The sequence below is a fragment of the Impatiens glandulifera genome, unplaced genomic scaffold, assembly GCF_907164915.1.
Source record: "Impatiens glandulifera unplaced genomic scaffold, dImpGla2.1, whole genome shotgun sequence".
NCBI lineage: Eukaryota > Viridiplantae > Streptophyta > Magnoliopsida > Ericales > Balsaminaceae > Impatiens > Impatiens glandulifera.
The window spans coordinates 227999-239015 of NW_025919138.1; the positions used below are offsets into that span (position 1 = coordinate 227999).

The 11017-nt window shown below is 33.3% G+C and overlaps 1 protein-coding gene across 1 annotated transcript; it reads left to right on the plus strand.

Annotated features, from left to right (window-relative positions):
* Positions 1–1183: 1183 nt before the first annotated feature.
* On the plus strand, positions 1184–4314 carry LOC124917535. The gene is made up of 4 exons (XM_047457946.1): positions 1184–2713; positions 2813–3064; positions 3834–3953; positions 4043–4314. The coding sequence occupies exons 1-4, from the start codon at positions 1676–1678 to the stop codon at positions 4094–4096; spliced, it is 1464 nt and encodes a 487-aa protein (XP_047313902.1). The 5' UTR covers positions 1184–1675; the 3' UTR covers positions 4097–4314.
* The last annotated feature ends 6703 nt before the right edge of the window (positions 4315–11017 follow it).

Sequence of the window (11017 nt, forward strand, 5' to 3'; positions counted from 1 at the left end):
AAATAAAAAAATTAAGAAATGAGATAAATTTAAATGGTTTATTTAATGTAAAAAGGAGAAATAAAATATTTAAATTAAAAAATAAAAATTAACTTTGTTTCTAATAATAAAAGCTAAATGTTCCTATTTTTTTTTCTTATAGTAAGTATGTTTAGATGATTTTATTACTTAATACATTTAAGTGTGAATTAGTTGTACAAATACCTATCGTTTAAATAAGTTTTTTCTTAAAAAAAATATGAGGAACTATATTAAATTAGTTTTTTATGATAAATATTTTTAATTTTTAGTTTTGTGAAAAATTTATGTAATAACCATATTAAATTAGTTTTTTTTTAAAGTTAATATATTTTTTAGGTATCAAATGTATAACATTTATATTATACCGAAATTAAGGTATACCGGAATTAAGATAAATGAAATATATGGATTTTTTTTATACCGAAATTTTCGATAAAGTTTAAAATATGTATAAAAAATTAAGATATATTGTACAAATTTAAAAACAAAGCTATATAATAAAATAAAAAGTTAACTAATTATTATATTTCAAGAAAACATTTTATTGTTTTTTTATTAGTTAATTGAAATTACATTACTATTCTAAAACATAAGTAAAAAAAATAAATGCTTTTTTATATTAAATTAAAAAAAATAAATTATTAAAATAAAAGTTATAATTAAAAATAATATAAATTACTATTCATGAAAAATTATATACTTAATAAAATATATTTAAGTAATTATATTCATTTATAAATTTAGTGAGAAATATATTTAAAATTAGGTATTATATATTTTAAGAATTAATTTGAAAATTGATATAAAATATAGGAAACAAATATTATTATCTTAATAAATAATAATTTTAAATTATTAACTCTTTTTTCATTTATTATGAGATATAATAATATAGTTATTTGTTTAATTAATACAAAATGATAAAATTAATGAAGTACATTTAATAAATCTAATTCCAACTACCTTCTTAAATAATTATGTGAGGAAAAGGACAAAATAGGAACACCGATCAAGGCTAATAATCAACGTTAGGTATCTCATCTAAAGGTCATAAATCTGAAGAACACATTATTAAACGTAGTCCCTACCGTATTGGAAAACTTCCAACATCATCCGCTTGCTTTTTATGATGATGATGATGATGAATTGATGATAATCATAACTAATTCGAAAACCCTTGAAGAAAGCGTGTTTTTTTGGTTTGAATTTTGATTCCTCGATCTGTCTGAAGGCTGAATCCGATCATCATCATCATCATCTTGTTGATTTCAATCGGCCTTGTGTTCTCCTTCTTCAATCCAACGGGCTCTTGAAGGAATGGAGATGAAATATATTGAACAGTATATTTCACATTCGTTTCTTTCCAGCGTTCGTCATCACGTAGTTCTCGCAGTCGATCAAATAGCTCGACGGTTTCCAAAAGACTCCATAAAGAGTAATCAACGGAGTAGTTGTAAGTTCAGGTCTTGTTAGATTTTTATCTTTATTTTATATGCTGGGTTTTCTCAATTTGGACATACATACATACATACTCAACTTTCCAAGATCTAATCAATGCCTGATTCCTAAGTGTATTCTCGCTGTTCTTGAATCTGGGTTGCTGATGATGGCTTAAATTGGCTGTGTTCAAGAGTATTAGGGTTTGAAAATTTGAATGGCTGAAAAGAAAGAATTAGGGTTTCCAAAGAATAATGCTTCGAATTTAAAAGAAATCTTGGCAAGAAGAACTCTCGATAGTGTGAGGTTGCAAGGGCATAAATATGTAGAACTTAGGGAAGATGGAAAGAGTTTTGTATTCTTCTGCACTCTGTGTCTAGCTCCATGTTATAGCGATACTGTTCTGTATGATCATCTGAAAGGAAATCTCCACAATCAACGCCTTCGCGGTGCTAAACTCACTCTCCTGAAACCAAATCCATGGCCATTTAACGATGGTGTGCTTTTCTTCCATGAAAAGTTAACAGCAGTGACTGCTAAAGAGACCAGAATGCTTTCAGATGATAACGTTGGAGAGGAAAACGGTCTCTCTCTTGTTTGTTACGATGAAAATTTGATTCGCAAGAATTCAAACAAGAACAATGTGCGTGCTAAAGGTCTGGTGATCCCTGGAGTATTGCTGAAGGAAGAAATTTCTGATTTAGAAGTGACATCGATAGGGATTGGTCAAATTGGCGGAAGATTCTATGAGAAAGATGACGGTTCGAAAGGAGTTCTTAGGTTATGGTGTGAATGGCTTGGGAAAAAGAATTTATCCGACGAAGATATCCTAGCGGTTCCATTACATGACTTCTCTATTGTAACGTTTTCTTACTATTACATTTTGGGTGTAAAAGGATTGCTAGATGATGTCAAATACTTGCTTCCTCCTAATTCTCAAGCCATCCATGAAGGAAATGAGAACGGTGGAAAGAAAAGAAAGAAGAAGTCTATCTCTGATTCAGAAGGCTTAATCTATTCTTCAAATGGTTCCAGCTCAACGATGCTATTAGCTGGACTTGACGACCCGATTCTTCATTCAAACCTAGTTTCGAGCAAAGCACTCAGGAAAGAATTGAGACGAAAGCAACGAATAGTAGCTGAAAATCGAATGTGTGGTATCTGTCAACAAAAGTTGCTTCCGGGTAAAGATGTTGGAACGATTCTCAACATGCAAACCGGAAGACTTCTTTGCTGTAGCAGAAATTTAAACGGGGTAGGTTCTAGAAATTAGAATCTTGTTATGAATATTACAAATTAACATGCCCTGCGTCTGTTTGATTCAGCTTATTATGGAATATTGTTTTGTTTGCAGGCGTTTCATCTGTTTCATATATCTTGCCTCATACATTGGATACTGCTGTTCGAGTCAACGAAACACACAATTCAGGCAGTTATTCCCCCGAAGGTAAGAAGGAGATCTAAAAGGAACTTGGCAGCTAAAGGAAAAGAAGCAGTACAAGAACCCGGGCGAAGACAGCAATCTGTTTACTGTCCTGAGTGCCAGGGTACAGGCATTGCTATTGTTGGAGAAGACCTGCAAAAACCATCTATTGATCTTTCTGAGGTTTGTCAAACTATTTGTGACAATAGAATTTCGTGAGGATTATAGTAAAAGTAAAAGTTGCATTTGACTATGATAGAAAATTTGATCAGTTACCCACAAGGGGTTAATTTGATTTAGCTTATTTTCTAATCATTCAAGTACATCTGGTAGTTTTCTAACTGGATTTTTTCCAAAGATGTGATAACTTATTCGCTAATCGCTTTGGTGGTATACATATAGAGAAAAAATCATTAGGCGCATAGTTTTTTTTTTTTCCGCTGAAGCTACTGGAACAACTTATTCACGGAGAATAAGGGATAGTTTGATTAAGCTTATGAACACAAATAAGCCGCGATTGTGTAATAAGCTGCCAAAGTAGTTTTAACGAATAAGATACAGCGGATAAATAGAATCAAACATACCTGAGCGTTTTGCGAATAAGTTGGATAGTCTGGAGTGATTAAGTGTATCGAATACACTTAGACGTATACGAGTGTTTAGCCAATACTTAATGATACTAACCCTAAGCTGAATCAAACAAGCATAAGCTAAAGTATATAAGTCATTGCATTTGCATGTCTAGCCATATGAAACCTAAACAAGAACTTCTTAGTTCATGGCAGTAAACACTTGTAATTATGTTTCAGTATGCAGATTTGGATCTATTTATATCAGTTTATACTAAGTTTAGTTTCCAAATATAATTTCATTACGACACAATTCTATATCCAGATTCTTTGTATTCAGGTTTTTCTTCTTCTTATAAGTTAAGCGTTTGTTTGTGTGACAGGTGTTTAAACAGAAAATCAAAGTGAGCAATGCACACAGGGATTGGATGAAGAATCCCGAAGAATTGAAGAATTGCTCGACGGGATTTAATTTCCTTGATGAATGTGACTTAAAAGTGCAGGTCATAATAATAATTAATGTTTTTCATGAGCTATTGAGGAATTTGAATTTGTGGTATTCATAATTTGGTGTTATTTTCGATGTGTTCAGGATTCTATTTCATCTTTGAAGCTGATGCAGTTCTTCCGAGCCGCGGAAGAATAGACAACAAAGTAAAAACTAGGGCATTTTATTAGTGCTTTTGTCACATTGATAAATAGTTGTAACTGTCAAGTTGTTTTAGGGATGTGTAATATTCTAAGTTGAAGGATCATTTTAGTTTCTTGTAGTAAGTATATATAGTATATGTGAAACAACAATTGTCAATGTTGTGTAAGTTCCTTGGTATATTTTGAAAATTATGTAAAAGGATAATTTCTTTACAAAGATTTGTGGTAAAAAAATGTTCCATTTTTTTTAGGTTTATTCAAAAATAAATTTGTTGGTTGTATTGTAATACATCTTGTAATATCCTTTACAAGGGATTAAGACTTCTATTCTTGCAGAAAAGAGGATTGTTTAAGGGCTTGTTTCATATTACTTTTTAGGGTTGTTCAATAAATAATTTGTTTGAAGAAAAGGTAGACTGTTTGAGTTTTTAATTTGTTAAATTAACTATCAAATTTTTTTTAAACTTAAAATTTATAAAGATATAGAAATGTATTTAGTTGATAAAATGGTTATAAAAATAGTAATATGACTGAAAAAGAATTTATAAAAAAAATAGAATAACATCTCATAAAAAGAAATCTAAAATGCTAGAGTTAGAGGTTATTTGAATTTTGGGTTTTTAAAGTTTTTTTTAAGAACTTTTATATAAACGTAACTATCACTCCATTCATCTAATCACACTCTTATTATTTATTAAAATATCAAAATTATTCATTATTAATCTAAAAAAAATATAAATAAATAGGAATCATAGTATTTTGGTATATTAACCCCAAAAGAACTATAAATTTTATCAAACAATTTATTTTCTGATTTTTTTGGATAAAATAATAATAATATTAAGAAAGACTATTTCCTTAAACTTTCTCTGAAATAAAAGAATTATAACGGATAAATATGACAAATTTAGGAGTGTAGTGGTTGAATTTTATCAAATTTAGAACTCTCATAATTTTGTATCGTTTAAAGTACATTATTTGGTTATATTTAGGACTCTATTAACGTATTTAACGTTATTGACACGTGTTATTTATTTATTATATATTTTTTAATATGAAACAAACAAAACTTATATTTATTTATTTATTATTCTTAATCCAACAATAACCTAGTCCGGCGGCTTTCCAATCGCTCTTGATTTCCACCATGACGGAAAACTAACATCCTCAGATAAATTGAGTCTATCGAGCTAAGTTGTTATTTTTTTAATATTAATAAATAAATAAATTTAAGATTTGTTATTAATGTTAAAAAAATATAATAAATAAATAACCTGGGTCAATAACGTTAAATAAGTTAACGGAGTAAGGAGTAAGTGTGAGTCTTAAATATAAGAAAATAATGTAAAAGAGAGTTCTTTAAACGACAAAATATTAGGAGAGTTCTATATTCGACAAAACTCGTCAACTACACTCCTAAATATGTCATTTATCCCAAATTATAACGTTTAATTAAAACAATAAAGATGTCATCGCTTAATACGAGTATTTAGTGAAAAATTAAGTAAACCAGTAATGTTTTGGATAAATGACAATTTAAGACTTTTGTTGAAAGATTTTGTCAAATTTATGCATCTCCTAGTTTTTTATAGTTTGAAAAATTATAATTACATTCTTTTGTTATATTTAATACTTTACACTAACACCGTTAATTTATATAAAAACTTGCTAAATTATTTCACATGTTATTTTATTTATTTAAAATATTTTTACATGTAAACTAGTATCTCACTTTCTTTCCTCTCCACCGTATTCTCTCTCCAACCCAACAACATCTCCGCCTCATCAAGAGCTCCATCACCATTAACAATAAATCCATTGACATCCGTTCTTCGTAAAAGTCAATAATAAGCCTACCAATCGAAACTAATTAATCAAATACATTATTGGGATTAGGGTTCAAAAGATTTTCAATCTCCTTCTTTTTGTCAAATTCTTAAACATATCATTCTTAAGCACAAACAAAATCTCTGCATTGGCTCCACTTAAATTTCACTTAAAATATACAATGAATACCCACCTAATTGTTGTTGGATAACACTAAGCATAACCTCTTTACATTCTCTTGTTTCCTTCAACCTAGGCGGATAAACAACTTACATTGAGATGCTAGAGAATTACACTCTTTTTTCTTAGACTTGGTGAGTTTCGCATCAAGTTCCTACGACCTTCCTCTATAAGAATGATAGTCGAAGAACTGGTCTTTCTCTGTGAGAACGATTGCCAAAGTTCTTCGGATCAATCTAAAGTCGCCAATGACTTTTAATTTAGTTGCCCCCCTTTTATATGCTAACGTGAGACCTGAGAGACATGTTTTGTATCTGGCCTCATTATTGGTGACATGATATTCGAGTTTTATGGATACTGGGTTGTATATTCTTTTCAGGTCGACTAACAAAATCCCAATTTTGTAACCCTACTTCCCGAAAGCTTCGTCAAACATCAGTTTTCATGTGTCTAATGCTATACTCATGATTCCCTCGTAGGGGAATTTGAGTTCGTCTTCTAACTCAATAGTGATGTTGGTTAGCAAGGAAGTCCGCAACAACGATTCTTTTGATACACTTCTATACAATGTAGGCTATGTTGTATTCGGATAACATCATCGTCCATTTAACTAGCCTTGGTGACAGAAAGGTTCGTTGGAACAAGATGTGGATCGGGTCCAATATTGATATCAACTTGATAGGGTGGACTTGCATGTAGTGTCTCAACCTTTTGGTGATCCATGCTAAGGCCAAACAGATTTTCTCGGCTGGAGTGTAATTATGTTCATACCTAGTCATCTTCTTACTGATGTAATATACACCCGTTTTGAGTTTGTCCTCGTTTTCTTGAGCCAATAGGCTTCCCATGGCTGTGTATGTTATAGTAAGGTATAGGATGAGAAAAATGCTGGCTTTAGGATGCATGAGGAGGGGATTTTAGACAATCATTGATTCTGTCAAACGCTTTTTGATAGTCTTCATTCCATATAAATTTTTGGTCTTTCTTCATCAACTTAAACAACGGATCACATGTCATAGTAAGCTTGTTGATGAATCAAATAATGTATTGGATTTTATCCAAAAATCCTTGGACCTCTCTTTTGGTTTGAGGGACCAACATAGTCGTGATTGCTTTAATCTTAGAGGGATCGGCTTCGACGCCCCTTTGAGTGATTAAGAAGTCGAACATTTTACTAGCTATGACTCCGAATGTACATTTCTTAAAACCCAATGTTGCATTCAAGGACCAAGCATATAAATATAAGGCACCGTTTCATTCGAGACCATGTGACATAGAAACACACCCGACTGTAATATGTCTCAACCGATCAACAAGTAGCTGATATCTTTACCAAGCCACTCCAAGAGACTAAGTTTTCTTACTTTAAAATATTTTGGATCTTACAATATTAACTAAAATTTTCTAAAATATGGCATGTACTTATGGAGAACCTTTCCCTTTTTCAAAATATCCTTTTTGCATTTGTTTTCATATAAAATCGGGCATGCATTGAGGGAGAAGCCGGTGTTTCTCAAAATTATTTGTGTTAAAACTGTTTTCATAAAAACACCATGCACGGATTTAGGGATAAGCCTCCGCTTTTCAAAACGTTTTTGTTGCATGGTTTTATAAAATATGTGTGCATAAATTTAGAGGGAAAATAAATGATTTGACAGATAAAACCAAACAGTTTTCTCCTTTTGAAACCGACCAGATCATTCTGCCGAAACAATTGTAGATTAAACCGAACAACTTAAGTAAACTGGATATTAAGCCGATCGGTTATTTAGAAGATGAACAAATACCGCTCGGTTAAATTTCCGCTTTACGCGGAAGCGGTTTTTCCTCAAACTTAAATAACCGATCCTTTACATACAGAATTTGCAGACAGCTACTTCGGTTATTTACATGAAATGTCCTGTAGTTTCATCTTCGAATCAAAATGGGACAGCTGTCTAGTTTTGTCATTATTTGTCTGAATATAATCCCTCTCAGAAATTAAAAGGTAAAAAAAATGACCAACATACTTGTAACAGTCACTTTTCTTTCATATCCATGCTCACATTGGAATGGGACCCCGTCCCAAAGCTTCCCAGATCTTGAACAAAGACAAAGTCTATGCCTACATCACTAGGGTAGAAAAAGCGAAGGATAAGAAAAAATGCGTTTAGGATCTCCAAGTCACTAGTTTTATCCTTATTATTGTTAAGTATGAATTGTAAAATATTATCAATGCGAACCGGTTATTTTGGATTATGAATCGGTTATTTAAATTTATATTAATGAAATTATGGGTTATTAAGTATTATTTGTATTAATTAAATAATATAATTATTATTCTAAGTTACATCTTTAAATTATTACCGTTATAAAACATTTATGTTTAAAAATAATAATGAAGCTTCATCTTGGAAATATGTATTTTCAAAAAGGTGCCATTTTCTCTCTTTTGATAGGGTATGGATACACGCGCTAGACATATCAGTTTCCTTCTATTTCGGTTTTTAAAAATTATAGCCTGTCATATAAACTAAGTGCATGCTGATTCTCTAGGTTCATGATCTCATACAAACCCTAAAATTCATGTATCTTGCTCTGTCCTCTCTCTAGAACTCATTCTTCATCTTCTTCCGTTCTTCTAAACCTACAGATATGGCTAAGGATAATGCATTCTCTAACAACATCATGTAGGTAAATTTCGATTGCATCTATGAATCTGGAACATTGGAGATGCAAACGATGTTCGTATCTATTGAGGACTCCGGCCTCAGACATTTTCTAGAAGGTCCTTTTATCTGCTACATCAAAGCGGTCCAAGCATTCTTTGACACTGTGAAGTTGGTCGAAGGCTCTATTTCTGCCAAGGTGAACAGTGTGTAGTTCACTATTATTGAAGATTTGTTCGCCAAGGTTCTGAAACTTCTAACAAAGGGTCAGGACTTTTCTAAAGCAATGTCTCCCGATGCCTTATCCAACTTTAAATCTATATTTTCCGATAGCAACGTTTCGGTGAGCGTTAACGGTAAGAAGAAAGATCTAAAGTGAGAATATCACATTCTCTACGATATTGCCGCTAAAACACTACAGGGAAGAGGCATAAACTACAATACTATCACTTAATATAAGTTCGATATGATGGGTGCCATAGTAAGTGGCGATAACATCAACTAGGGACTCGTTCTGTTTAACACTTTGGGTGAAATGGTGTCTCCTCACACTAAACGAAGCCTCAGTTTTGCAATATAGATAGGATGGCATCTGAGGCATCTGTATGTGCCTACCGATCCTGGTACCTTGTTAAACTCTAGCAAAATCATGACTACTATCACTATTGGTCGATATATTATCAGGATTAATAAAGACAAGGAGTCTAACTCCGAGGCTTCTGGCCAACAATCAAGTGGCGGAAAGACTGCCGATGCAAAATCGGCAAGAGGAAGGTCAATGGGCGGCTCGAAACGTATCAATCCCTCCACCCGTGCCATATCATCAAAAAGGCTTAGATCAAACGATGCGTCTATTACCGGCACCAACAACGTTGTTAGAAGCAGACCTAGAGAAACATGTGAAATTACATCTTCTCGAAAAAGACCTCAGCGCGAGGTAAATATCCCTATTCCACCTCTCTTTAATGATGCGTCTGTGTCGGCAAACGTTCAAGTTCAAGAGGAAGGTTTTGCTCCTCCTATCGCTCCGATTGAGCTTGCGGCTTTAAAGGCTCAATCCGTACAAATTGATGATACAATCATGGAAGCTGATCTTGCTGCTATCGGTCGGTAGGATGCTGGTCCACAAACCGATCAGTTATTTGTTGTTGAAACCGACCAGTCCAAAGATTCTCAAACCGACCGGTCCGAAGTTGGCCAAATTAATCAAGCTTTTTAGAAGGAAGCTTCTATTCCAGTCGTGGTTTCTTCCCCCACTGTTACTCAGGAGGCGATATTAACTATTATTGAAGATTTCATTCATATCCCAACTTTTCCACAAGGGATCCTACACACGTGCCTACTGTAAATGAAAATGTCATATCAAAGGTTCCTACTCCAAGGTGTTTCTACTCTTTTGCTCAAATGCAAACAATAAGGGGAATCGAGCTAAGAGAACTGGTTCTAGAACCTAAACAAGCGGACATTTCTGAGGCAGGCAAAGGTAATCCAGACAAATGTATCGCTCCTCCACCTCCTAACTCGCCTCTTGATGTTACTCTAGAGGCTTAGAAATCTATCAAACTAATACTTGCATAAGCTGATGATAATGCCATGGTAAAAATCAATTTGTTCAACGCTTGGGTGAATCTCAGATTGGGAATGAGCTTTAGTGAAGTGTTCTCAGATATCGCTGTAAATGAGAAGTGGTCGAAACTTCTAGATTTGGAAGAGTCAATCTTCTCTATCACTAAAACAAGGTCTGTCGCCGTAGCCTTAAGACGAAGTAAATTCGTGGAAGCCTATGCAAGGGGTCGTGCCATATTTCATTTCTTCAAAGGATGTCTATTGAATTTCAATCCGGTTGCTGACACGACAAAAAACATACGCGGAGGTGATTAATCACCTTAATGGCCTACTGGAGAGGTATATCTCCACTACTCTGAAGTATGTGGATGGTGGTGAATGTTCTAACTCGGAAGAAACTGGAATCCCTTCTCATCGAACCGATTTAAACCATGATGACGAGAATGAGCCCTTGGACTTCATTAAAGAAATGCTTCCTCCTCAAGACGAAACTCAATATATCAGAACCGCACAGATGCCGGTTGAAGATGCTCAAACATCAAGGCAAGAACAGACAAGTATAGAAGAACGTGAAAAATCCGATGGCTATAAGGTGAGAGGATCTTGTGTTAGAGAGCAGTACGGTGGTATGTCAAAGAAGGAATGGGAGCGCATTAGGAAACGTTTGGAACATACCTCTACCGACGTAACAGATT

What these genes read in the sequence shown, in the direction of transcription:
- LOC124917535 (XM_047457946.1), top strand. Translation starts at nt 1,676, where the DNA reads ATGGCTGAAAAGAAAGAATTAGGGTTTCCAAAGAATAATGCTTCGAAT. An exon ending in GTAGCAGAAATTTAAACGGG is followed by an intron (nt 2,714 to 2,812) that starts GTAGGTTCTAGA and finishes TTTTGTTTGCAG; the next exon opens with GCGTTTCATCTGTTTCATAT. An exon ending in AATGTGACTTAAAAGTGCAG is followed by an intron (nt 3,954 to 4,042) that starts GTCATAATAATA and finishes CGATGTGTTCAG; the next exon opens with GATTCTATTTCATCTTTGAA.